This window comes from Anomalospiza imberbis, chromosome 1, assembly GCF_031753505.1.
Source record: "Anomalospiza imberbis isolate Cuckoo-Finch-1a 21T00152 chromosome 1, ASM3175350v1, whole genome shotgun sequence".
Classification (NCBI taxonomy): domain Eukaryota; kingdom Metazoa; phylum Chordata; class Aves; order Passeriformes; family Viduidae; genus Anomalospiza; species Anomalospiza imberbis.
This window is the reverse complement of record NC_089681.1, coordinates 146,643,932-146,670,130: the sequence shown is the minus strand read 5'-3', so window position 1 is coordinate 146,670,130 and position 26,199 is coordinate 146,643,932. Positions and strand designations below refer to the sequence as shown.

General features: G+C 43.9%; 1 protein-coding gene across 2 annotated transcripts in view; it reads right to left on the bottom strand.

Moving 5' to 3' along the window:
- Window positions 1–26,199, bottom strand: part of ACVR2B (activin A receptor type 2B) — a 104,924-nt gene that overhangs the window by 45,709 nt on the left and 33,016 nt on the right. The window contains exon 1 of one of the 2 annotated variants that reach the window (XM_068175214.1): window positions 19,621–19,798. The exons of the other annotated variant lie outside the window; for it this stretch is intronic. Within the exon in view, the coding sequence (XP_068031315.1) occupies window positions 19,621–19,645 (25 nt within the window). The 5' untranslated portion in view covers window positions 19,646–19,798. Of the gene's footprint in view, window positions 1–19,620; window positions 19,799–26,199 lie in introns of those variants that run through there. 2 annotated transcript variants of the gene reach the window in all.

Genomic DNA, 26,199 nt, shown 5'->3' with positions numbered 1-26,199 from the left:
TTTTCTTTTTGAAGCAAACACCTCTAAGGAACTTTTTATCTTTACTCTTCATTTGCCTTCTGACTGAGATTTCAGACTGCCATCCCTAATGCTTCACAGCCATTTTCCATCACCATCTGACTCTGTGTGCTACCTTCATTTGAATGTCTCCATTTTCATTTTAAATCCTCCTGATTCCAGCAGGTAAAGCTGCTGTAAGGTTTAATTGAGAGAAAGCCAAAGTGCCTGGATCACTTCCCCATCAACACGTTATTACAGCATTGCTCCCAGCAAGGATGCAATTTTCTTGAATCATGGAATGGTTTGGGCTGGAAGGGACCTTAAAAATGTTCTCATTCCAGTCCTCTGCCATGGACAGAGACATCGTTCACTAGACAAGGTTGCTCGGAGCCCAGTCCAGCCTGGCCTTGAGTACCTCCAGGGATGTGAACTAGAAAAAAGTGAGCCCCCTGATCCTGGAGTAAAAACTCCCAGCAAACACACAGGAAAGTCTTGAGACAGGCAAGGGTATTCTGACCAGCTGTGAATATACAATAATTATTTCCTTATTGTTAATCTTCTAATAGGGAAAGAGGAGGATCTTTCCCCATGAGGGAGTGACAGTGTTTGCTGCTCCCTCCTGCTCTGCTCCACCCTTCTGCTGAGATTTCCCTGAATTTAGGGGGGAAAAAATCACATCAATCATCAACCACTTTAGCACAGATGATGTTGGGGCTGGATGAAAAGTATCCCATTTCTACCAGAGGTGAAACAGCACATTATGAAATACAAGGAATCTGCCTGGAGTGTCACTGCTGTCATCCCAAACCACTCATTGGGTTTAAGTGAGATGAAATCGAGTGTTCCCCTATGGCAAGAAGATGCCACAGGGCTGTGATGTATCCAGGATCCTACAGCATTTTACTGCTTTGCACTTTCAGCTTCAGCCCTGTACGTCTTCTCTTCACTCTTTTGAAACAATAGATTTTTGATTCCTTAAGCAACAAAACAGAGAAATCAGGTTTGAGAGCTTCTTCCACTTTGCAAAAGCCAATGTATAAGAAAACCCAAAAAGCCAAGGGGTATTTCACCCAGTTTCCACACGAGTCCTTGACCCTGGGCAGCTGGAACTTGGATCAGCTGTTTGGCACCAGGGCTTTGAGCACCTCTAAATGACCAAGAGAAAAACACCAGAGCTCTTAACTCGGTTAACTCACAGCCCTAAAGGTAACACCAGAGTGAAGATGAGCTCATTTTATTACAGAATAAAGGTGAAGGCAACCTCAAAAGAAGGAGCTGCTCTGTGCTGAAATAGGGACCAGCACCAGCAGTCAGGGTTGTCTGGATATATAAATACCCAAAGCAAAAAAAGCATCACAACCCCCCCATGAAAAGAGAAGGAAAGAAACTAAATAAAAGAAAAAAAAAATCATTCTTTAACTCTATCAAGGAGAAAATGTGGCATCCTGCACTGCTTCCAAACAGAGGACCCAGGAGTCTAAAATAACAACAGTTCTGAGTGTGGGGACATCGGGGACAACCAGCCTGCCTTGGATCACTGGCACAATGCCAGCTGCAAAGGCAGGGAGAGGATGAGGAGGCAGCCTGGTGTGGAAACTTCTGCTGCTGTGAAGGCCCCCTGAATGCACCTCAACCCCTGTGAGCTGGGAACTCCTCTCCCTACCCCAGAGCCTGCCCAAAGGGGTCAGGGAGGGACCTTTCTGGTCTGGCATGTCCACATGGGCAGACAAGCACCAAGAGAGGAGGGGGTGATGGAGGGGGGAGGCAACCCAGCTTAGGCACATTAAGAGGGGAAAGTACAGTGATAACTTACTCCCACCATAGATTTATGTGGGTTTTTTAGCCTAATGAGTTCCCAGAACCACTTTGAAAAATTCCTCATCTCCTCGCAGGATCCTCAGTGCAAGCGGGTCCTGCAGAGCCGCCTGTGACAGAGCTGGCTATCTCAGAGCAGGCTTCGTGCCAGCACCCCAGAACATGCTGCTTTGTAAGGAATGTTGATTAATCTTGCTGCTTCTTAAACACTGATCAAGATCAGGAGCACAGCTCCCATTTCTATTTTTTCAACTGTTTTTACTTCTTATTCTTCAACATTAAAACCACTTGTTCCCCTCACTGCAATTTCCCAGTAAATCCTGGTATCTTATTTCCAGATTTACTCAAGTTTTTTTTACAAGCTGCACACCTTCAACCGGGAAGCAAAAGTGCTGTTTGTTATCCCTCCCTCCTGGCTGATCCTCAGGTATGACTGACACATCATCTGCAAGGGATTTTCCACATCACGGGCTCCCTCTTACAACTGCAGCAGCCTGCAATGGGTTTGTGGATGTGCACACATGGAGCTGTTCCAGCAGAGCTGCTCGGGCTCCTGTTCCTTCTCAATACCCACAGGACAGCATGTTTATCCTGGAATAATACTGTTTTGTTTCAATTTAGCCTCGTGGATATATTGCAGTGAAACAAAACAGATTAAAAATTAATCTCCACTCCAGGTTAGGACTATCTGGATGGATGCAGCCATTTGGGAGCAGCTATTTCACATTAAATCCATATCATGTTTTAATTTCAACAGCTCATCTGACCACATCTGCAGCAGCCACTTCCTGAAAGCTGCAGTGCTGAAAAGCAGGGAAGCTGCTGAGCTCCTGCAGATAGTTTCTCCATTCTGGAACTGGTAACACTTTAAACCGGGTTGGCAAACACAGGGTGTGCTGAGCCAGAGCATTACAACAGTGGTCCAAAGAGCTCTGCCCAATGCAGCATCCAAGGAGCTGCTGGCAGCAGCACAAGGCAGGTTTGTGTCACTGGAGGAAAGCCTCACGTGGATGGGATTTCACTGGTGATTTCACTGGCAACCCACCTTCTCAGAGACTCTGAGTCACTCAAGAACTCTAAAGGCACAGCACTCAGGACAGGGACACCTTCTACACTGCATTTTTTGTTTTAGCACCAAGATTTGCTGGTTGCATCCAAATTCCTGTATTCCTGACCTGTCCCCTTCTGCAGAGCATTGTCTTGCTCACCATCAAGGAGATTTTGCAAACCAGAAAGTCACTGCCCTGATTTTATCTGTACTGGAAATCTCTCATGCAGCTCTGGGAATGTCCTCTGTGTCTCCCTGTGCTACAGTTGTGCTGGATCTGGGTCTTCACTTCTAACAACGATTACGATTACCATGAGGCAAAACGTGCTGAGACCCGCTGCAGAACAGAAATTAAAAGTCTTCAGGAATGCTATCTGCTCTCCACAAAATCTTTGTTGCAAAAAGCTTCAGACAAAAAGATCAAAGCACATGTGGAAGTCCCCACTGACCTGAGCAATTCCAGGAGGAGTTTCCAAGTGCCTCAGCAGATATTTCCCTAGGATTCTGGAAGCAGGGCTGAGTCAATATCACATGCTTTTGGGAAATCCCTCCTTGCAAACCATCCACCTAAGGGGTGGCAAGGCCAGAGCTCATTGCAGCAGTGTTAGAAAGCCAGCAACTTTCTCATGCTTTTTAGCACACGGGGAAGTCCAGTGAATCTGCAAGATGTTTTCTGGGGCACAATAGGAATCCCAAACTCAGGGCATCCTCAGTAAGAGATTAAGGAATGACCCTTTTTTTTTTTTTTTTTTTTTTTTTTTCTATTTTCAGAGGAATCATCTCCATCAGCCAAATGTGTATTCCAGGTATTTTCTTCAATACTATATTACCTTATCTCACTATCCTAGGATGGCACATTTCTTCATTATCACAGGATGAAAGATTTCTATCCCTTGATTCTTATTTCCATCTTCCACTTAGAGAGGAATGACACAACTTCTTCCCACACTATCTTCTCATGCTGGACTAGCAGGAGAGCTCAAGCAGATAGTTTTCAACTCAAACTCCATGATGCATTAGGTTTCTTGGTCCTATTCCTTCAGCAGAGCTTTCTGCCACATCATGGGAATCCCTTCAGGATTTGGAATTGATTTACCCAGTATCATTTTGCTCCTCATCTGAACTTGCTGTTTCCAGCTCTACTGACTGCTAAGCAATCATAAAGGCTTAAGTAGCCTCTTATCATGGAATGGATTTTAAGCATCCAGCACAAAAAAGGCTGTGGGTATCAGAAGTTTTAGCATGCTATGTTCCTCTGTCTGTGCTATGTAGAAGGTTAAATCAGTGCATCACAGTCCTCTTAAACAACCTGAACACCTACAAAATCTCAAACTCATCACACTGAACTTCTGCTGGCTAATTCCTTTTGTCATCTCAACTCTTCCCTGAATGGTCAGCCTGTGGCTGAGTATCCCACAGCAAATTCCAATCCTGCTGAAGATAGCATCTCTCCAGCCTTGTTTGACCAGGGCAATGGAGTAGGTTTGACTGGTTGCAGTTTAGTCCTGTTTTTAAAATGTGCTTGTTGAAAAGAAAGTGAGAAATATGCATCCCACCCTCCAAAAATGAGATATTTTGGAAAGTAAAGCTCAGGGCTCATTAGAAATGAGCTTCACTTAATCACAAAGCATTCCTCCCAGCTGGCCTGTAAAATGTCATGCTTAATCCAGCCTCATTGCAAGTGGATATTTTTTGATAGTGCATCAGGTGCAAAGCAGCAATTTCCTCATGAGGAGGCTGAGTTAGGAGGGGCTGCAGCAAAGGCAGCTCCAGCAGAGCAGACCAGGATTTATTTCCAGTCTATCCCACTATGGGGAAGAGGGACACATGTCACTGACTTTCCACATGGGCATTTCATAGGGCAAAGAGCATTCCTTGACTGTTACACAGGATGAAGCAGACCACGATCTGCCTCTTTGGAGCCTCTGCTCCTGCAAGAAGGATTTCCCACAGCTGCCTGGTGAGGTAGATCTGATCTGAGGTAGAGAGGTGATCTGAGTCCACCTCTGCCCTCTCCCCTGGGTAAACTGCACCCCACACTCCTGTGTGAACAAGGTAAAATAATGGGACTGAAAGGGAGATGAATAGGTGAGCAATTATGTGTATTTTATGTATTATATGTATTTTTCTCAACCAAAACAAGCCACCTCCATTGTTACTGGCAGGATGAGTGCATACTTTACATTCCCCACTGAGCAATTGCTCTGTTTCAAGAGGATGAGAGATTCCGAAGGTGAACGAGATGTGGTCCTCATGAAAGAGATACTGTCCTTGAAGCAGTGATTGCAATGATGTGTGCCCATGAGAAAACACCTCCCTTAAAAGCAGGATTCCAGCTATAATATACAGTGATATAACAGTACTTCCATTGTAGGGTCAGAGACCATCTGAGGGTGACACCTCTGTAACTAAAGGCAGACATTTTCATATCAGTTTTTGTAGGCAGAATCAAGCCTCTGTTTGAAGGATTTCCCCCCAAAAGCAAAGGATCTGCCAGGTTTCTGTGTGCCTTTTTTCACCTTTTTTATTGTTTTGGTTTTGTTTTTTTTTTTTTTTTGTTTTTTTTTTTTTTTTTTAACAGGATGGTGTCAGTGTAAAGCACCAAGTCTTTATCAGTATTTGCAAAGGAACACAGACTAAGCCACAGCAGCCATGGGAGGAATTAATGCAATGGCAGCTCATATATATCCATACTAGGGCCAAAATAAGCCCAAATAGAAGCAGCACATCTGCTCCCACTATCCTCAGTGTATTCTTCAAACAATGGGAAGAAAAGCCTGGAGAAGCACTGACCCTCACTTTATTCAAAGAGTGCCCCTGCTCAATTCACGAAACTTTGCCTTTCCTTTTCAAGTGAAAAGGCCAGAATACTTGGGAAACCAAAAGATTGCTTGGGAAAAAAAAAATCATTTTAATTGAGGGAGGCTTCTAACCATCAAACCCCATAAACTTGTGTGAAAGATTTACAGTAAACTAGTGTGCTGGAGATTTGATTTTTTTTTTCTGGGTTTTTAACAGGGGAAAGCAAATACAGTTTTTTAACCAACTTTCCACAAAGAGATTTACAACACTAATGTGCTGAAGCATAAACTGATACAGTGACAAACCCCCTTTCTCCTTGAGTGTGCTAATAAGGTTGATCCTTTCTCCAAAGCTTTGTTCTTGGGAGGTTTCTGCAATGAGTTCACTTCTTTCACCAGCAGAGCCCTGCTCATGTGGAAATCATTGGGCTGAATACATTCACTGCTTCATCTGGCCCTCAGCATCAGGTCTCAATGGGGACTTGGGGTGGTGGGCAAATGACTGGACAGCAATGCAAAAAAAAAAAAAGGAAAAAAAGAAAAAAAAAAGAGATAAAGAAAAAGAAAAAAAGAGGGAGGGTTGCTTTTACAATGCAAAGTGAAGCATCATTTAAAATGAGCTGTCTGGGAGTGGGAACAGCTATCACAGGGCATGCCAGTCCTGGAGTGCAGCTTCCCAGCACCTTCGTCTTAATGAGCAGCAGCATCCACCTGCAGAATTATCCCAGCTGGCCAGGAAGCCCCATCCCACACCACCCATTTATCAAAGAAGAGTGAGCCCATGCTACAAGAGTTTAACAACAGAAACACTAAACTGAAATTACCTGCAGGGGTAAAAGGCCCTAAGGCAGAAGGTTAAGCCAAATTTAAGAAATCCCACCCCACTGAGACACACAGGGGAGCAGTCTGACTTTTCAAGAGCAGTGAACTGATCAAAGGCACACACAGCCAAAGCAAGAGAGTAAATTCTCAGGGTCAATATTCATTTTGCCCATTAACACAGCAAATTGGGCACCTTGCTCGAAGAGGAAGTTTTGGTGTCACAGAGTGATTCCTGTAAAAAGCTAGGCTGAGACCCTTCTCCTCACCCTCCACCTCTGTGCAGCAGCAGATTGTCACACTGAGGAGCAGCCTCAAAGGTGCTCCACCCTGCAGCTATTGAAGTTCAACTCATCTCGGGAGCCTCCAGGTTTTCTGCTTTTGCAGGTAATCACAAAGCCAACAGCCTCCTCCAACTCATCTTGCAAATATCTGCCGAGAAGTCCTACTCCATGGCCATCAGTGGATGCAAACAAAGGTCAACAGGGACTTTGGCTCTTCTAACACCCCAGGACAGCATCACTTTGAAGAGAGATGAAGTTTAAAAACAAACAAAATCCCTGCGACTCACAGCTGCTCTCCTATATCGGGGCTGTGGCCAAGGAAGGATTCCTCCTGCAATATTTTTAGCTGAACACGTGCTACGTTTATTTCTTGAAGACAAGAAATCTCCCCAAGGCTGTGGCAATGAACACATGTGACAAGACATTTAACTCTTTCACACTAAAGAGCCTGTGAGACAAATATGGGGATAAGTACACTACCAACATGGGACAACAGGGATTTTCTTTGATATCCCTAAAAAAAGATTCAAAACCATTTTTTCCACCCCAAATGAAGAGGCATCTCCAAACCCCTTTTACTCATCTGAGTGCCCAAGGAGGGAGATGTATATTACACAGTACTTTCCAGAGACTTCACAAGTGGGATCACTGCCACATGAGCAGGGCTAATACCTGCTAAAAAATTATCATATGCATGTATCTGTGATTGCTCGCAGCCCAAGGCACCAGAAAATATTTCCAGTGTTGAAAATTAAGCTGCCCAGGGATGGAGAACAGAGGCTCTGCATCACCCAGCCCACTGTTACCTCTCAGTTGCTGTAAGGTGCAGGATGTAGTCCTTGGGCAGGGACCAAACCCCATTTAAACTGCCCTCCCCAGCCAGACTCCTCCATCCAAACTGGACACCATGCCCTAGATACAGTCCTTGGGAAGGGACTAAATCCTATTTAAACCCCTCTTCCCCACCATATTCCTCCATCCAAGCTGGCCACTGCATCCTATGGCACCTGCTCTTGCTGCTGACTGCTGGTTAGAGCAGTATTTATGGCACAGGTCTTTCTCCATAAAATAAACATAAACGACTTAGCAGCACAAACACAGGCTGGACACGCAAGACAGAGTATAAATAACCTGCTTACACTTAAAACCTTTTTCCAGCTCACCTATGCCAAGTGTTTGCGCAGAATCCCTGTCTCAATTTAGAAACCAAATGTATTTTGAACAGGAGCTGACACTGAGCATCCCCTGCCTCCAGGCCAGCAAACCAGCCACGCCGGCACCGCTGACAAGCAGGGAGCCAGATCCTTCCAGCTCATGGTTTCACCTTCCCAACAGGAAAACACTGCAGGGGAAGGGCAAGGAATAAAGTGGAGATGGATGAGGAGTCTTCTGTTTAGACCTGCCTTCTCCTGCCTTTCAAACAGGGTCTAAGAGCAGCCTGGAAGGGCAAACCCCAGCCTGAGCTGCTGGGATCCATAGAAGGGGCAATGCCAACCTGCTGGCAGCACTCAGGTGAGCTGGCCAAGAGGGATTTGAGGCTTGGCCCTGAAGCCCATCGTGTGCGTGCCAGCTGCCTCTCAAGCCCATCATGAGTTCAGAGTTCTCTTAAGGACAAGAGTTCTGCTAATCTGAGCTCATCTCACCCAGTGCCACCCTGCTGAACTCGAGGCATTGACTCCTTGGCACCACAGTGCAAGCCCCACCCTCACCTGTTAGCAGGGGCCTTTCAATCTTTTATTTGGTCCCTTTCTTCTGTTTAAAGCTCAAAGTAGCAGTCTCTGGCCAGATGTCGCAGAAAGAACAGTTCACGGAGCACAGCTGGAGCCCTGCAGCACCCACCTTCTCCCCGCGTGGCTTTTTGGCTGTGAAACGTGGTCCCTGCTCATCTGAGTCAGGAACAGCTCATCCATGAGCTGGCACTGGGCTCCATCACTGCTCTTGGCACAGACAGGCCAGCTCATCCCCTTCTTGCACCATCCCAGAGCGACAGGGATGACACCAGGCAGAGCTGATGGAGGGGCAGCACATCCTGGCACACCTGAATTTTCATCTCTGGTAGCAAAGGTGGAAGGCCAAAGTCAAAGTTTACAAGCTCAAGTTGTGTTTACTCATGCAATAAGAGATGCAGGGGGCAAGATTATCACAAGATAATCACTCCCTCCATTTGTTATAAAGCAAAGCCAGCTGCTTCTAATTCCTGCATGGTACCAGCTGCTTTCCAGGAACCCACCAGCACAGGAAAAGTTTCAGTTGCTTTCCTCCTCAACTGTTTCATTCCAAACTTTAGAAAATAATCACACTGCAAACAGTCCTGCATCCATGTCCCAAAAGCGCTCACTGCTTAAACAGAATGGATTGCTGCTTAAACATGAAAAAAAAAACCACCCAGTCATACAAAAACTACTTATTCAGGATTCATCTGCGCTCAATTAAAGAACAGAGGAGCAGCTGATGAAAACATTTACAAGCTATTATTAAATTTTACCAGGTGGGGAAGCCAAGTTGAATCCAGATATTCAAATTTTTGCCTGGATTGATTTTTATTCCAGATGCACAAATAGAAAAAGCAGTTGTAGAAGGTTGTTTTGCCTCAACAGAATTGGTATGTGCAGCTATCAATAACCATTGCAATAAATAAAACATTTGCAAGGAATAAAATACCTCCATAATCATAAATTTGCTGGAAGTTATCTTTCCTGGTACGGGGTGTGCTAAGCACAAGGTACATGGCCTGGCACTAATTATTCATATAGCAAAGTACTCCAGGACTCGAAATCCAGAGGGACAAATGGGAACAGCAATGGTAAAAATGATGAAAATGGGGACATCCCAGATGGGTCCAGCATCATCCCCACCTCCCACAATATGGGCAAAGTGGGGAAATCACTGAACCTGCTGCATTCCTTCTCTGTGAGGGAGAATTGGCAACTCCTCAAAAGTGATCCCAGAAGGAGCAAATCCCCATTTGCCTCCTTCCCCAGAACAACCCTCAGGGACCAGCTGTGATGCCGATGGGTAGCACATCCCCAGAGCACTCATGGGTCTGATTGCGTGTTTCCCAACTCTTTGAGGGCCTCCTGCTGGGCATCACTGCTGCCCTTGGAGCCTTGGGACAATTCCAGCAGCTTTTTGTAACCCTGAATTCACCCAGGAGGCCACATGACACTTGTATGAAAGGGAACCTGCGCTGCGGAGCTGCTGTGGCAGGGATCAGGTGAGAGCCATGCGAGCATCCCTGCTCATGTTTCCCTAGCAACTCCAGCTCCTGCTTCCCTTTACACATCTCCTTCCTCTCTCCAATGTAGGCCAAGACTGTGTCCATCATTCAGCCGCACAAACCAGAGATTAGGGGAGTTCAGCGAGCCCTGTGTCCATTCAATACAAATATTGATGGAGGACACATTAGCATTAAATCCTCTCTCTGCACATGCACTAAACCTCCCCTAGAAACACAGGAGGAACCCATTTGGAGAAAAGAGTATCTCAGCATCCCACTCAAAGCCTCTCAGCACTCAGGATGAAGATGGAAGACCAAACTCCAGCACCTGCTGGCAAACTTGGATGTGCCTGGGCAGGTATCACCTAAACCCAACAATCACACAAAGGGTCCAACATCCTTTAAAAAAAACAGCTTTAAGGGTGTTTAATACCTGGCCAGATATCAAGGTACTTAAGTATTATTCTTTTATGGCTGAGGCCTACAACATCTTTGCCAAGCTGGAGAACAAAGCATAGCCAAGGTAGGCACCCCAGACTCTCACCCATCATGCCCTTCCTCTCACTCAACACCAACACTTCACCAGTTAAACCAGCTCCTGACACTGCTTTTTGGCCTCTCCCTCTCATGAAAATCACACTTGGAGTTCAGGCATGAATGCCCAACCTCAGTTGTGGGTATTAATCAGGCTCCATCCATTCAGACCTATCCCAAAAGAGAGGAATTTGCTTGAGAAGCAAGTATTTACTCACCCGCTGCTTCCCCCAGCATTGTGGCTGAACCATCCCTGGCTGAAATAGCCAGAGCAATAAAAGCTCAAGAACAGGCACAGTGATATCAGTGAAAAAAATACCAGATGGGTGGATGGTGTCACCCAAAATACCCCTGTCTGATCAACAAGGGTTATTGGATATGGTTTTGGAATGTAATTGGTCCTTTACAAAAGCACTGACCTCTTTATTTACTCATGTCACAGGTGTAGCTGAAAAAAGCTGGAGGTTTGTGACAATTCTTTTAGACAAATTCTCAGGGAAAGTGGCAGCTCAGGACTTAATCCTCCCCTAGCCAAGTGAGCACATAAGCACTTGTTTAAACTGAAAGTAAAATATGCTCAGGCTTCTAGGCTTTGTGGAAGCAACCTGGTCTAATGGGAAGTGTCTCTGTCCATGGCAGGGGTGTTGGAAGTAGATGACCTTTTAGATCCCTTCCAACCCAAACCATTCTATGATTCTATGAAGGCACACACTTAAAAAAACCAAAAAAACAGCATCAAAAACAGAGCAAGAGACGCTACAGGGGAGAGGAGGCACCCAGTTTTCTCATAAGAAGATGTATCAGATTGCAGCTAAATCTAAACCCACACCACACTCATCCCCAATGAAGCCAAGACTAATCTTTGACCCCTTGGATTAAAAGACAAAAAAAAATACACCCTAAAAGCCCATCTCTCAATAAATTACTTGACCTCTGGTTATTGCTCCTGCTTTTATACCAGTGTAGAAAGAAGGGATCAAGTGAAATCATTTTGATTAGTTGGCATTAAAAAAACCCCACTGTGATGCTGGGCCATTCAGTGCTCAGTGCACACATGCTTTGCTGACCAATAAGCCTGAAGATGTGCTTGACAGTCCACACTCAAAACTCAGACGTTTTAGGCTAAAAACCACGTGTGGCCAGAATGACAAAGCACTCCTGTGGCAGAGGAGAAGCTGACAATGAGGTACCTTCGAGTGGAGCATCTATCTCCTCAACTGCACAAAATCCAGAGATGAAGTCAAAATGCTATCAATAAAAAAGGTAGGGAAAAGCAGCAGCTGTAGAAGTCTGCAGGATTGCACCAGCTCTGGGTGCCCCATCAGCCAGAGGTTTGTTGAACAGGTTGCTGGAGGGCCAGCCTGTGGGGCAATGCCTCCTGCAGCTCCATGTGGCAGCTGGGTTTTGCACCCCAAAACCCCAGACAGCCCAGATGGGAGAAAACACCTGGCCAAGATGATGGCAGAGCAAAGCTCTCACAAGGCAGCAGCAGGAACACAGAACCTTCAAAAACTCCATCTATTGAGATGGCACTTAAGTCAAAAGGCTGAGCAGGAAAACAGAGGGGGCAGAGATGCAATGCCATCACCAAACATCTCCTTTAGGAAACACTTGGGATAAGAAGAATTCATGGAAGGAAAGCTCAAGATACTGGCAAAGTACAAATGGCAAAGGACTTAGACCATTTTTTTGAAAAATAGCTAAAACCTGTTTCTTTTCATCAGGATATAAAAATGTGGATGACAAAGCACATGTCACTGCTACATTCCATTTACACACGTCCCCCCCACCAAAGGCTGCCTAACATCCGGTTAATGTCATTGAAAAAAAACAATCCTGATCATTCAGATCACCTCTTTAGTCCACCTCTTTCAGCAAAGGCCTTCTAGAAATTAATATATGCTGCAATAAGAATAACAAGATGTGCTCCGTTGAACAGGGACCAAAACTGGGACATAGGATGGCTTCAGTCAAAATTTCATGTTCTTGGAGTGAATTGAGCAGCTTCAGCAGTAGAATAAATTAAAAGAGAGGGAAGCTGTGCCTTAGAAGAACCAACATGCTCAACTCTACCCTGCACCCAGCTGCCCCATGGTGAGGGACTCCACTGTAGATGCTGCAACCTGGAGACTACAACTCTAGCTGCAAGGGATGGCAGGCAAAATGAATTTAAATTGAATTAAAACACTAATGTGCCATAACTAGCACTGGCAGTGAATATATGTTTATTTTATATTCATGTATTCTATTTATGGGTGTGCATGTATACATGATATTTAAAAAAATTCAATAGTAAACCTTTCACTGGCCACAAATCTTTTTTTTTTTTTTTTTTTTTCCTTCCACAAAAATGAAGCATTGCCTGGGTTAGCTGGCCACAAATCTCTGCAATTTTTTTTTATATTTTTCTTCCTTAAGAACAAAGTATGGTGCAGGTTTGGAGATAAGCACAGTGGATCCAGCACGACTCCATCACACGTGAATCCTCACACCAGGGAACACTTTGCATCAGCCTCGTCAGGTTATATGGGAATATAATTAATCAGGTGACACATCCCACATAAATAACTTATGAGAAGCCTGTCACTTGGAGCAGAGATGGTAACCAAAAGGTATCTTAATCCAGTCTAATAACGGACTGGGGAGAAAACACAAACACCTGGACGAAGCATCCATCTTTGCACTTCAGCTAAGAGGGATCTGTGCATCTGCCTGGCAAATATTCTTTTGCTTTCCTCTTAACCCCTCAGTCCTTTTTTGGGGGGTGGAGGGTGGCATTTGCAGCATGTTGTAGTTTCGAGGTAGCATCAAAATGAGTGAAGGCAGAACTTCTGGGCGAGATGGGTTTTCTGCTATCAAGCATCCTGCAATGGGGATCACACACCCTTGTTCACCAAGGGCGACTCTACACCACAGCCAAAATCAGGTGAGATGTCAACTACCAGACAGGCAAAGGAGAAGAGTTTATGAGGAATTTCCAGGAGCAGCAGGTCAGCTATTGAAAGGCAGAATAATCTATAAATCACTTCTACAAATTAATTGAATTAATGGAATGGCTTTTGAGCACAGTAATCTGACAGTTCCCTCAAAACAGAATATTACACCTTTAAATATTCTCAGTAGTGCATGTTAAACAAATCTGAAGTCCTTTAATTAATACTAGAGCTGGCACCAGGGACATCCACTTAGAATCACAGAATTATTAAGATTGGGAAGGACGTCTAAGATCAGTCCAACCATGAACCCAGCACTGCCAGGTCCACCCATGAGCTGCATCCCCAAGCACCACATCTACACCTTCCCTTCCTATGGAGCTTCTCTCCTTTCCCATCTGTGCTACGAGTGCAGAGCTCCTTCACGTGTCCTTCCTTTCCCCCTGCAAACTTCTGCTCTGGAACTGCCACCACGAAGCCACTGAAGCTTCCACACACCTGAGGTCACCCCACCCCCTGGGTTTTTGTACCTCTCTTCTGCCCGCATAATAAAGCCAACTTCTTGTGGTTTTGTTTTTCTTCTGTGGACAGGGTGAAGAGAAACCACCTCGAGGTCCACCAGCACATCACTCCTACGACCCCTCATGAAGGAGCACAGAGCATTTCAGGGAATTCATTAAATCTTCAGCTATTACATGCAGCAGCTCCAGATTATTTGGTATTTTATAGCCACAGAGCACGGGACGCCCTGGCATCGCTCCCACTCTTTGAGCATAACTAACCTCCAAGACTGCTCAGATTGTCAGGAGGCTGATTACATGAAATAAAACACTGCTTTTGACTATTAATTAATATTGACTTCACTGTTTGACCTCCGAACATGTTGAAATTTATAGGATCGCTCTCCAGGTTTATTAGGGCACTATTAATAATCTGAGGAGTATTTGGAGTCAGGCACCTTAAGGAACTCAAAAGAGCTCTTTGGTATGATGCATAGACATCATCTCAGTCTACTTTTGGCTTGGAAAAAGCATTTGGCTAATTTTCAATTTGTCAAGTGAGCCCCTGACAGGTTGGTAACGTATCACAGAGCAGATCTTTGGGAATCTCCAGCAAGCTTTTTCCCAGCCCTGGCTGGCCACAACAGCGTGGCACAGGGATATTACAGCAGGCAAGATAATAACCAGATGGAGCAGAGCACTCATCTAGACTATTTTGGTAGATCCACTGCAGATGAACACCATACAAAAGCCAATTAACTCTAACATATCTGACACATAAAATAGTTTCACACTGAAATTCTGTGTGTTTTTTTTTTCTCGTTCCACATTTTTCCTCCAATACTGGGCCTTCTTAATATACAACAGTCTGAATGAAACACAAAATTAGCCTTTTTTAAAAAAATTCAAAGCTAGCATTCAAGGGTGAAACATTTTTAAGTCCACAGGAAAGTGGAAAGAGTTAACAACTTCTCTTAAAAACTTGGGTTTCTACAAAAAACAAAAAACCAAACCCAACCCAAACCACAAATCAAAACCACAACCCACCTTGCTATTTTCAAGCTTTTACTTGAAAACTAGAAAGCAGCTTAGTTTCTTACATATGTCACATATGAAATTGTTAAGGACTATATTTTTGGGTAGTTTCTTTCAGTGACAGGGAAAATACTTACGACAGTCTCCAGAAATCTTACTTCTAAGCCATCTCATTCTTTACAAAAGCCAACATGTTTTTTTTAGGAAGACCAAATATGTGAATATGAATCTCTAAACACTGCAAAGGGTAAATTTAGTCAGCGTGCTTTCATCAAATAAATAAATAAGCGAAGTATGTGCTGAGACAACCAGCAGCACCCAGCATTTTATCTTCTAAATCTATTTGTGACTCATGGATGCTTAAAAGCAGTGGTCCAAGGCCTGTGAGCTGTTAAAAGCACTTTAAATCCTTTAGGCTGCTTTGAAAAATCTCCACGTTTTTGCCACAAGTGGATATTTTGCACTGCGGAGCCAGGAATCAATGCGAGCATTTAAACTTCCTTTTGTCAGGAACGACTTAAATCGGGGAGCAGGAGGCTTGTAAACAAAACTGCTGACATTCCTGCGTTATTGAAAGAGAACCATGATGCAGCATTAATTGAACGAGCACCTTCAATCTGTCAAGTCAAACAACACCCACAGGGGCTGTTCCTGGCACAGCTCGGGTGGATGCTGCAGCCATGCAGTCGGGAATTTTTCATGGTACCTCAACGACTGTGACAGCACTCGGGTCATCTTGGAAAGATGAAAGGGCCAGCACAGCTGCTGAGCCGGGGTTTGATCGTCAGTGACCGAGTGGAGTCTCACTCCACTTGAAGATTTCTTGCAGATTGGCTGATTGTCACCTCACTAGCAGATTGTCACCTCTGATGGGTCTGCACTGACCCTCCAGCTCACGGAAATGGCTTTTCTCCCACTGAAACGGGTCCTCTGTCCCAAGAGAGAAGATGTTCTCCTCCATACCCTCACACACACGTTTGTGGTCGGTTCCACCATGGAAAGGAGCAGTTGCAGTGGGACAGCTCTGCTCACCAGGCACAGAGAGGATCAGGAACTCAACGCCTCATCCCAACACAAAACCCAAACCATTTCTTTCCAGCATTGCAGAGTCGTCGCAGCCAAAGTGATCCGTTTTGCACAGTGTGCTGAGATGACACCAAATAGCTACAGCAGAAAGGAGCTTCCAGAAGATAAAAAAATAGCACCATCACGAGGAACATAAAAACTGATGAAGGTCTGGGCCACCATATCAGCATGACTGCCCCTGCAGAGTTCATGCTTCTCCAGACCAGGAGGCTACACCGGTCACCAGGAAACTTCACTGGTGTGAATGAACGATGATGCCAAAAGACAAGCCAAAAATTAAATCTAGTTTAAATGGCTGAACTGCTTAAAATCATTTTCACCACGAGCAATCAAGCCTTCCAGTTGCCTCCATGTTAAAAAAAGGAGAGAAACAGGAAAGAGTAAGCAGCTGCTTGATTTTTCATCTCCTCCGATTCATTGCTACCTCTGCTCAGAGGAGACCTTCATTACACTTGATTTGAATGCAGAGTTAGGGAAGGGCATCTCCTCCTTCAGTGGAGAAAACAGAAAAACATGCCCCAAAATTAAAGACTAGCTAATTTAGAACCAAGCTGGCAACTAGCAGAGCTCCAAGCTGCTAGAAAGAGGCAGGCAGAATAAATACAAGTCCCAGCACAAAACCTGTTATCTCACGGATGTTCTCTGATGGGGAAAACCAGAAACGGGTGGGGTCTAAGCCCATCAGATACAGCTAAAGCAACCATCAAGCATCATTAGCACCTCACTAAGGAAAAGAGTGTTTTTACCTTTCCTTTCAACCCTCCGCTCTTCTCCATTTCTTTAGGCCATGGCATTTTGCAGCAGGAGCTTCTGCTTGGCATCAGAATTCATTCCCCCTGCTGGCTCATTTTTGGTAAAAACCTGTTAGTATGAACACTTGAATTTGACAGACATTTGCACTCTTCACTCTTGCAGCTCAAGGCACAAGACCTCTCGGAACTCTCTCTCCGAGTAAAATTACTGGGTTTTTCTTAATTACACCTGGTTAATGCAACCCCTAACAGACAAAAGGTTGAACACTTAATTTGGCAGGGTTTAGTGCCAATCTGCATTAGGCCACAATGATTTAACCTCTACCTCCGTGGCACTGTGCCTACATCGTTCTCCTAGCAGCACATATCCCTGCCCTACATATTTCACTGGGATCCCTGTGGCAGCTCTGCCGGAGTTCCCGGGGACCAGCAGCTCTCAGAGAGTCACCAGGGACACTGTGCAACCCTGTCATAGGAACAACTATTCTTCCTTACCACCAGTACACTATTCTGGATGTCAAAATCAAGACTTTTGTTAATTAGAGGGCTAATTACACTTCTAATTACACTGTACACACCAATATGCTCCTTTGTACAGAGTTGTGTTTTTAAGATGCAATCTCACACTCCAAAGTTCAAATAGAGGAAGTATCCAGTGATGCTTTTGCTGCTGAAATAACCCCACAAACCCCTCTCCATGATTTCCATGCACAGACACACAAGAAAACATAAGAAGTGCATAACAATAAATAAAGTAGCAATAAAGAAGAGATCCTTTCGTTGGGGATGGTGCATCTTGTTCTTTGCATACTGAACTCACTTGAAATCCTTCATTCCAACCTGAACTCATGCAACCTCGTCTCCTAAGACACCTTATACTCATGTAGGATTATCACAGTGGCAATTTATCCTGTTCATAACCAGGAGACAATTTCATAAGGCACATGCTGGGTGAGTACATAACTGCTGTTTAAACTATTAAGTTTATTTGTGTGTTTATTTTTCTTATAATTATTCATTCATGTTTGTTATTTATTATTTATAAACCATTAATAATGCATTAGTTTTTAATTATTATTTCTATTATTTGAGTACCCTGCAAACACTGATGCATCACTTCCAGCCTCCCAGTGCAGCTGGAAAGTGTTTTCTGTGCTTACAGGCATGGGGTTGGGGCACTGGAAGAAAAAGTGACTTATGGAGGACCCAAGAGAAAATGAGCAAGACAGCAGGGGATCAACCCAGGTATTTCCACATGTCCAGCATATCTGATGAGTGCTTCATCCTTCCTCTCATCAACAGGCGGAAGCAAGAGTGGCCACCAACTATGGCTATAACATCTATAAAACCAGTGTGGGCATGGGGTCTTCTAAGAGGAACAAGTTTATTTTTTCATGCCCCTTTTTTTCTGGCTTAGCTGAGGAGCTAAAACATGAAGTCTCATACTTTGTTCTGCCTGTCATTCAAAGAAGCAGTGTGGTTTCAGTCTCTCACCATTGATGCACCACCTTCCAAGCTGCACCAGGAGATGTGAATTCCTTCTAGGGTGGCGAAACTTGGGTGCATTGCCTCACCTTAAGCAGAAGGTTTTCAGCTCCTAACTACGATCATTAGGTGCTTAGAGAAAAAAAATAAAAACTCTTATGATACCAGGTTTTAACTTAAAATACCTCAGTACAGGTAAAAAGAAAAAAGAATAACGTCAAATATAAAATGCAGAGGCATTGTGCCATAATTAGCAGAAGAAAGCTTTGGCCCCAGAAACAGCAGTAACTTCCTAACTCCCTGATGTGGTCCATGAACTGTGCAACCCAGGAACAAAGCAAAGTCCACCCAGGAAGGCAATCATTGCCAGCAGCCCCCAAAGTGCTTAGGGTGTTTGTTTCTCATGTGGCACCTTCTGCTCTTAACATCTCCTTAGTCGCTATCTGTCGTTTATTAGAGGACAGCACTTCCCTATCAGCCATGCTGCCACAAGCAAGCCAAGGCCACCCCGAGCAGAGGGAGCTCCCAGGGACCAGGCAGCAAAAAGCCTTGCTTGGCTCAGGCTCCCTAAAGCTGGATTTAACTCTTCCAGAGCTGTGACTGCAATAAGGCTGTTTGTCAAAAAACAAAAACAAAAAACCCCAAACAAAACAAACCCTAACTAACCAACCAACCAAAAACAACAATGAAACCCCCAACATAAATAGCATTTTATCACAGAGATAACAGTGTCCCTCTGGATAGCGTGTTCTTGTTGCCAGAAAAGGCGAGGAGCCCCTGGAGGGGCAGCCAGTCCCTCTGCTCCCCCTCTTGTCCTCACAGACCTTCACACCAGGAAAGGGAAGGAAAGGACAGAACCACAAGCTGATCGTATCTATCTGCTTCAAACCACCTCTAAGGCCAAGGGGTGAAGAAAAGGAACTTTCAGCATTTTAAATGGAGTCTATCAAAGCAGAGCTGCTCACCACGGGAATAACAAAGAGTGGGACTTCAAGATTTACTCCTCTGCTAAGAGAGGAGGATGAGAAGATAAGTGAGGTGCAGCCGAGTAAGGGCTGTGTTTGAGGAATCACCCACCCCTTAGCACTGCCAGGGACATCCAGCCCCTGTGCCATTCCTGGGGTCCGAGCCACCCCGTTGGCTTGGCACAGACACATTTGGCCAGGCAGTCACTAATTTCCAGCTACCAATGCACTCCCCCCACCCAAACCCTCTGTTTGCACAACTGAACGGGGCAGCACCTCTGAAATAGCTCCCCCAGCCCCAGAGCCAGCATCAGGGAGAGAGCACAGCCCAGGAAAGGGACCAGACCTGGTCGGGAAGGCGGTGTCCCCATGTCCACTTCTTTACAGACTCTCCAAACTGTCCCTTGCAAACTCCCAGCTCAGCCTGACGTTTGATCTCTGACCGGGGTGAGCAAACACCGCCGTGCAGAACAAATTGTACCCTTTCCCAAAGTGGAAAGCCAGCCCTGCACGTCTGGGTTCCATCCGGGAGCGCTCCTGGAGCTTCACAGAGGATGTTGCCCCACCAGGACTTGGGGGTCGCAACCTTCACTTGAGTTTAAGAAAGGGCTCTGGTGACCCTCTCTGCTCAAATTCCCCTAATGGCATTTCCAGCCAGCAGCTCCCACCCTATTCCATTCCCTCCCGAGGGTCTCACTCTGATCCAGCCACCTGAAGAATTTAATGGGGGTGGAAAAGCATCCCTGGGTCTCTCAAGCCATCCTGCATTTTGCAGCATCTTACATTTCACTGTGGGAGATTGAAGCAGCCCTGACATCACAACACCACAGAAGAAACTTCATGTTTCATGTCCTCCTGTTTGGAGTTCTCTGTGGCCTGCTCCAAAAGCAGAAATTACAAAATCCCAACCTAAAATTCTATAAAAGAAATATCAGCAATTCAAATGAGGCTGATTTTTTTTTGTCTTTTTACTCTAGCCACATAAATCAGATAGTGAAAAATAAGACCATGACACAAAAGACCAATCATAAAAATAGCCCTATTAATTTTCCTCTAAACAATTCAAATAAATAGAGTGTCATTCCTACATTTTGAGATTATTCAATTACAGAAGGAAAAGAAAAAAATGATCCAGCAATACAATGCAGTTATAGCATTTGAACAGCTATGAAAGCAGAAAGAGGGAGATTGATTTATTTTTTTTAAATTAACACTGCATTACCCGCATTGCAGGGTGGTCAACACAATTAGCAGGAAGCTTCAAATAAAAAAGAGAGGGTGGAAATTAAGTCCCCAAAATATTTAAGAGAGCAAACCCCACAGTGTTTCTGTGGCACACTGGGGAAAATCTGAGTCTATTCTAGTGACAATAACTGCTAAATCATATCAGGACACACCACAAACATCTGATTCTATTGTCCTGCACACAAGCAATCATTGCCTCATTATCATCACTATTAAAATCCACTGCAGCCATCATCAGAAGATCCCTAATATCCTGCTCATATTTTTGCAGTGCTAATTCATAAGGTTGAAAGTTTTAAGGAAATCGTACCCACTTGAGTAAATCATTAACTGTACTTCTTAAACATTGTATTGCTTTAGCATAAATGTTTCTCACTGAGTTTGCAAACTAACTATCATAAGGAGAGGGGAAAGCAAAAAATTTCCTCAATTTCTACTTTTCTCACCTGGTTTTAGTATTTCATAACTCATTGAAATACTCAAGCTTCAGACTAAAATTTAGCAAATTCAAAAGAGGAAATTTTGTGGTGGTTTTATTGGTTTTAAATCTGAAAGCCAAAGACCCCAAACTCTCCTCATCCTCTTCCCTTCCCACAAACCTGGCAGGCTCTCCAGGCTGGGCGGTGGTTCTCCCTAGAAAGCCTTTCAGTGGAGCTGAAAGAACTGGACAGAGGGAACTCAAGTTTTCCCCATTCCAATTCAGTTTTTTTATTGAAAATGCACCTCTAAGTGTTCTGATAAAAACTCATTTAATTCAATAGTAACTGCCATTTAATCCATGCTTCTATACAGCCCTTAAAGGTGCTTTTCAATTGCTTCTTTAATATATATATAAAGAGAAAAATAGATAAAAGTCTTCTTTAAAAAAGTCTGATTAAAAATCAGTTATAATGCACTGAGGGTAAAAATGCATTTCTGAAGCATTGATTTTGAGTGTTTTCTTCTAGTCTGTTTGCACAGCCTGAGTTGCACCAGGGTGCTACAGTAATCCAAGAAATCACCACCATCCCCTGACTAGGAAGATCCTCAGGAGCAGGTTTGGGGTTGTGGGTGTTTTTGGGATACCCAACCAGCAGCTCAGCCCCAGAGATGATGGGGGAGAAGGGAGCAATGATGGTCCCATCCCTTCTGCTGCAGAGATCATTCCCAATTCCCAAGCTTGGGAGTCCAAGCCCACCGGGATCTTGAGCTGTCCTGAGAAGCCCTGGAGCTGGGACACCCAACAACCCAGTTAAACGCCACATTTCCAGACCAGATTAAAAGGCAGAAGAAACTCGAGTGATGCCAGAATAAGGTGTAAAATCACTCCCAAAACCTACCTGACTCCCAACCCGACACCACTTCACCGGCGATCCTCCAGCGCATCCTCACGTGCTTCCCGAGGCTCGAGGGACCAAAGCTGCCCTGAGCATCACCAGCCACCCTGTCTGCAGGCAGCCATTCATAAAATCAGAGCCCAACAAAAGACACACACACCGAGACATCCACACACACCTCTAACCAGAGAAAGACCATCTTACTCACTGCTCTCTCCTTCCCACGCTACCTCAAAACACTCATCTGCTGAAGCAATGCGCTGCTTGGCCGGCAGCCAGCTGGAAGCCAAAAGGGGCTTTTCCTTTCCTGCCGCTCAACCTCATTCAGGCACTTCTTGCTTGTACACAAGGCTATTTATAGCTGCTGGCGAGCACCCAGGCGCAACCCAACCGCAGAGCTCCAGCGGTTCCAAAAAAAAAAAAAAAAATTAAAAAAAAAAAAAAAAGAGAGAAAAAAGAAGAAACCAAAAATAAATTAGAAATAATAATAATAATTATAATAATAACAACAACAACAGGAAAATAAACTCAAGTGGAGCCGGCTCGCTGTGCTGCTCCCATGGACGCTGAAGTGTGTGAGAGTGAGGCAGAGGGAGAAGCTCGGATGGGCTGATCCGAGTTGAAAATAACCCAGCCAAAAAAGCCACTGCAGGGAAGCGTGACCTTTACTACTACTACAGCAGGGAAGCACGCTGCACCCTGCGCCCGTCTGCGGAGGGAGAGCTGCCCCACCAGGCAAGGGCTCCCACGGAAAGTGGAGGGGGAGAAAGGGAGATGGAGAGAAAAAAAGACATGCGCCAAGAAAAAGATACTGAATTAAAACAAAAACAAAAACAAAAACAAAAAAAAAAACCCAAAAAAAAAACAGCTCTTTTTTTTTTTTTTCCAGAAATGGTCTGTTCTCTCACCTCCAAAAAGGAAAACTCTCATTCCTTTGCACACCTCCTTGGGGGGAGTGACTGAAACATGGTTTTTTGAGAGGAGAGAATGACTTTGAAATATGGTTTTGTGATGGGACAGAGGAAGAACCAGCTTAGTTTCTTGCAGATTTTAATGATAATGACGATTATAATATCAATAAAAACACTAATTACAAACACTATATAAAATATATACTATAGATGCAATATATACAATATATCCTTTATAATTGTTATTGTTGTGGTTGATGTTGTTATTGTTGTTGTTATTATTATTACTACTATTACTATTACAACTATTATTATTGTTTTGGAAGGGAAGGGCAGTAGAGAGGCTGCAGTTTCACTCTGAGGCAGAGCAGCTTATCACACAGAATCACACAGAATAATGAATTATCCTGGGGTTTTGGTCCTTTCCTCTCTGTTGTGACATACCTGGAGACAGAACATGCATTGTATAGAGAACACTCAAAATTTCTTTGAATTTGGGGAAGAGTGGCAGGAACTGGCAATGATGTGTACTGAGCAAGTGTGTGCACATGAGAGGAATTAAACACATTTTAAATTGACCATTTAAAAAACACATCACACCTCAATAAAGGTGGAAAATGGGGGAGTAACCCCTCAGGTCAGCAAACATCAGAGACCCCCTCCTTCCCTCCCACTCTCCTATTTTTCCTACCCCCCAAATGAAAACACTTTGATTTTGCCAAGACAGGTGTTTCAGATACAGCCTGAAAACTAATTAAATCATATCTGCAGCTTGAAAACTAATTAATCCTTTATTCCCTATTATAATAGATAATTACAATGCATGATAGGAAACAACTTGTCAGGTTTTCTGTTCAAAATCCTCGCATTTCATGGAAAATAAAATGGGGAAATGGTTAGGAGACCTTCCCATTCTTCTGCAGGCCACCAAGGGAGGCTGCTGAAAGGGTGGATTCTTTTGGATATGGCATAAACAAAAATTAGGTATTGAAAATACTGGAGAATTAAAGAGTTTTGGGGTGATTCTTGTTCATTTGAGTGTATGGTCGAGAGGCTACTGTGAGAGTTGAACCCCCATGCAAACAAACAGCAAAGTACAACATCTGTAATTAGAATAACAACCAGGGTAGGGTTCAACATCTGAGATGGGCAATAGAGACAGCCCTTGCATGCTCTCCAACACCTTTTCCTATTCCAGAGTCACACAAAGCCAACAATCCAATGCCACCAGGAAGGTGAGAAGACACTCACATCCATCAGCAAGGGCCCCCAGAACCCACCTGCCACCCCCTCAATTTCTCTTAAATGCTCTGGCATCTTTACTCCCAGAGCGAAGTAAAAAAAAATGATTGTGCTAAAAGTTTCTGTAATCCCTTTGTAAAAAAATTTAAGTTCCCAGTTTTGCTCTGCCCTTAAAAAAAGAGAATGGAATGGATCAAAATCTATTGGATCCAAATTCTCAAAACCATAATTCAAGACATGAGGATTTTGAAGGTATTGGTGCACAGACTGTCTATGCAGGGTCTAGGGAAGCAGCAAATAAAAACAAGTCTATTGATCTATTGCCAATATTATTAAAAGGTGCTCCCCAAGATCTGTAAATCCTTAGTAAAAATGTGGATGGGCCCAAAAAGCCACATTGGATGAAACCAATCAGGCACTAAAAAACAAAGTAATTCCAAAAGATGAATAAAATGTTATGATGTCATTTGCACTCAACAGAAAGCAGCGTGCAAGAAAAACACCATGGAAGGCCATTTCCACACTAATTCCAGAATTTTTGCTTTACTTTTACCTTCTCTTCCACCTGGTTGCTATTCTGCAAAATTTCATGACCTTGATGCAGCTCCATGTAGTCATACACCCCCGTTTTGGGAAAGCCACAAAGAACCAAGGGCAAGCAATCCTGTTCATTACTCCTTTTGATTTACATTTTGGGTGTGCTTTTTTAGTTATTTCAGAAACAGACTTTTCTAAGGAACCCAAAAGAAACAAGTATCTTCCAAACTCCCCAGCTCCCCACTAAGTCCCCATGGGCTCCCTCTCCAAAATTCTGCCACTTCCTCCAACGCTGCCGAGCAGACTGAAAACAAACTGCTGCCACATGAAACAATCAAAAGTACAGTCAAGGTTGTTTTCATTCCAAAGAAACTCTCTGCTGCTCAGGAAAACCTCCAGAACCTTGCTTAGCTGGCAGCAGGGACAGGGATGACACAAGCAATTAGCATCACAGACAAAGATCTTCAGCATGTTCTGGTGCCAAATGCACTTATCAGAGAGTCCCTAAGCAAGACATCCTCGGGAGCCCTCACCAAGAGATTGATTGAGGCTCTGTATACCCCTATTAATGAGGTTAATTAAAAACTGTGTTGCCAGCAGGAGGACTAAAGGGTGTGAAAATAACTCAAAAGGGCCATCTCCCCTCTTCCCTTCCCAGGGAAGGTGTTATCCAGCCTGGTTTTCCTCTTTCCACATAGGGATGACCAAAGGTCCCACATGCAATAGCAGTTTTAGACCACACCTCATCCCAGCAAAAAGCATCCCCCACCACCACGGCATCCAAACTCCTCCTAAAGCAGCCCTAACCCTGCAAGACACAGCCTCACAACCCCAAAAAAGGTCAATACATCACCCAATTTCACAAGTAATGATCTGTCACGAACAGGATGGATATGTAAAGATATCTGGGGAGGGGGAAGCAGAATGAAAAGAAGGGAAATGGGTTTTAAATCAACACAATTAATGGGTTTGCTATTTGTTCATATATTAGATTAGTAGATTCTGAGGCAATTAAGCATCCTTGATATGAGGATGCCCTGTGGCAAGGCTTACCCTACTCCTCCTGCCATTTAATAGCTTGGGATGGAAGGGAGGGAGGAAATTCCTCTATTTTTTATTAGTTTTTTTTTTATTATTATTTTGTGCAAGAAGAAGATAATTCCAAAGTTTGCACAACTCGTTAAGATACTAATTTCAAACTAATTCTTTGCATTTATCACTTTCCTTTAGAAAATGGAATTTTAAGTAACTTAGAATAAACTAATAGCTGTGTATGAAAGAAGAATATTAGAGAAAAATTAAACTCTCTGCCTTATTTTGCCTACACTGATTTATTTCCTGTTTTTCACTCCAACCCAAACCAATACTCTTCTAACAATATTTAGTGAAACCTATAATGGAAAGAAGTGTTTCTTCAAGCATTGAAGTGTCCTCATCTGAGGACACTTGAACTGACCTTTCATATATATAAGAGCCTATAAAAAAAAAATCTCATCCCCCTACATAATACTGACTCTTTTTTCATCACTATTGTTGGTATCTCATGGACCTTTCTACCCATGTGACAAAAACCCCTTCCAAAGCCACTGAATTATAGCTTTGGGGATGGATTTGAAATATAGCTGAGGTTATCTCCCAGCTTTGATCACTTGAGCACAGCTCTCCCTGCAATTT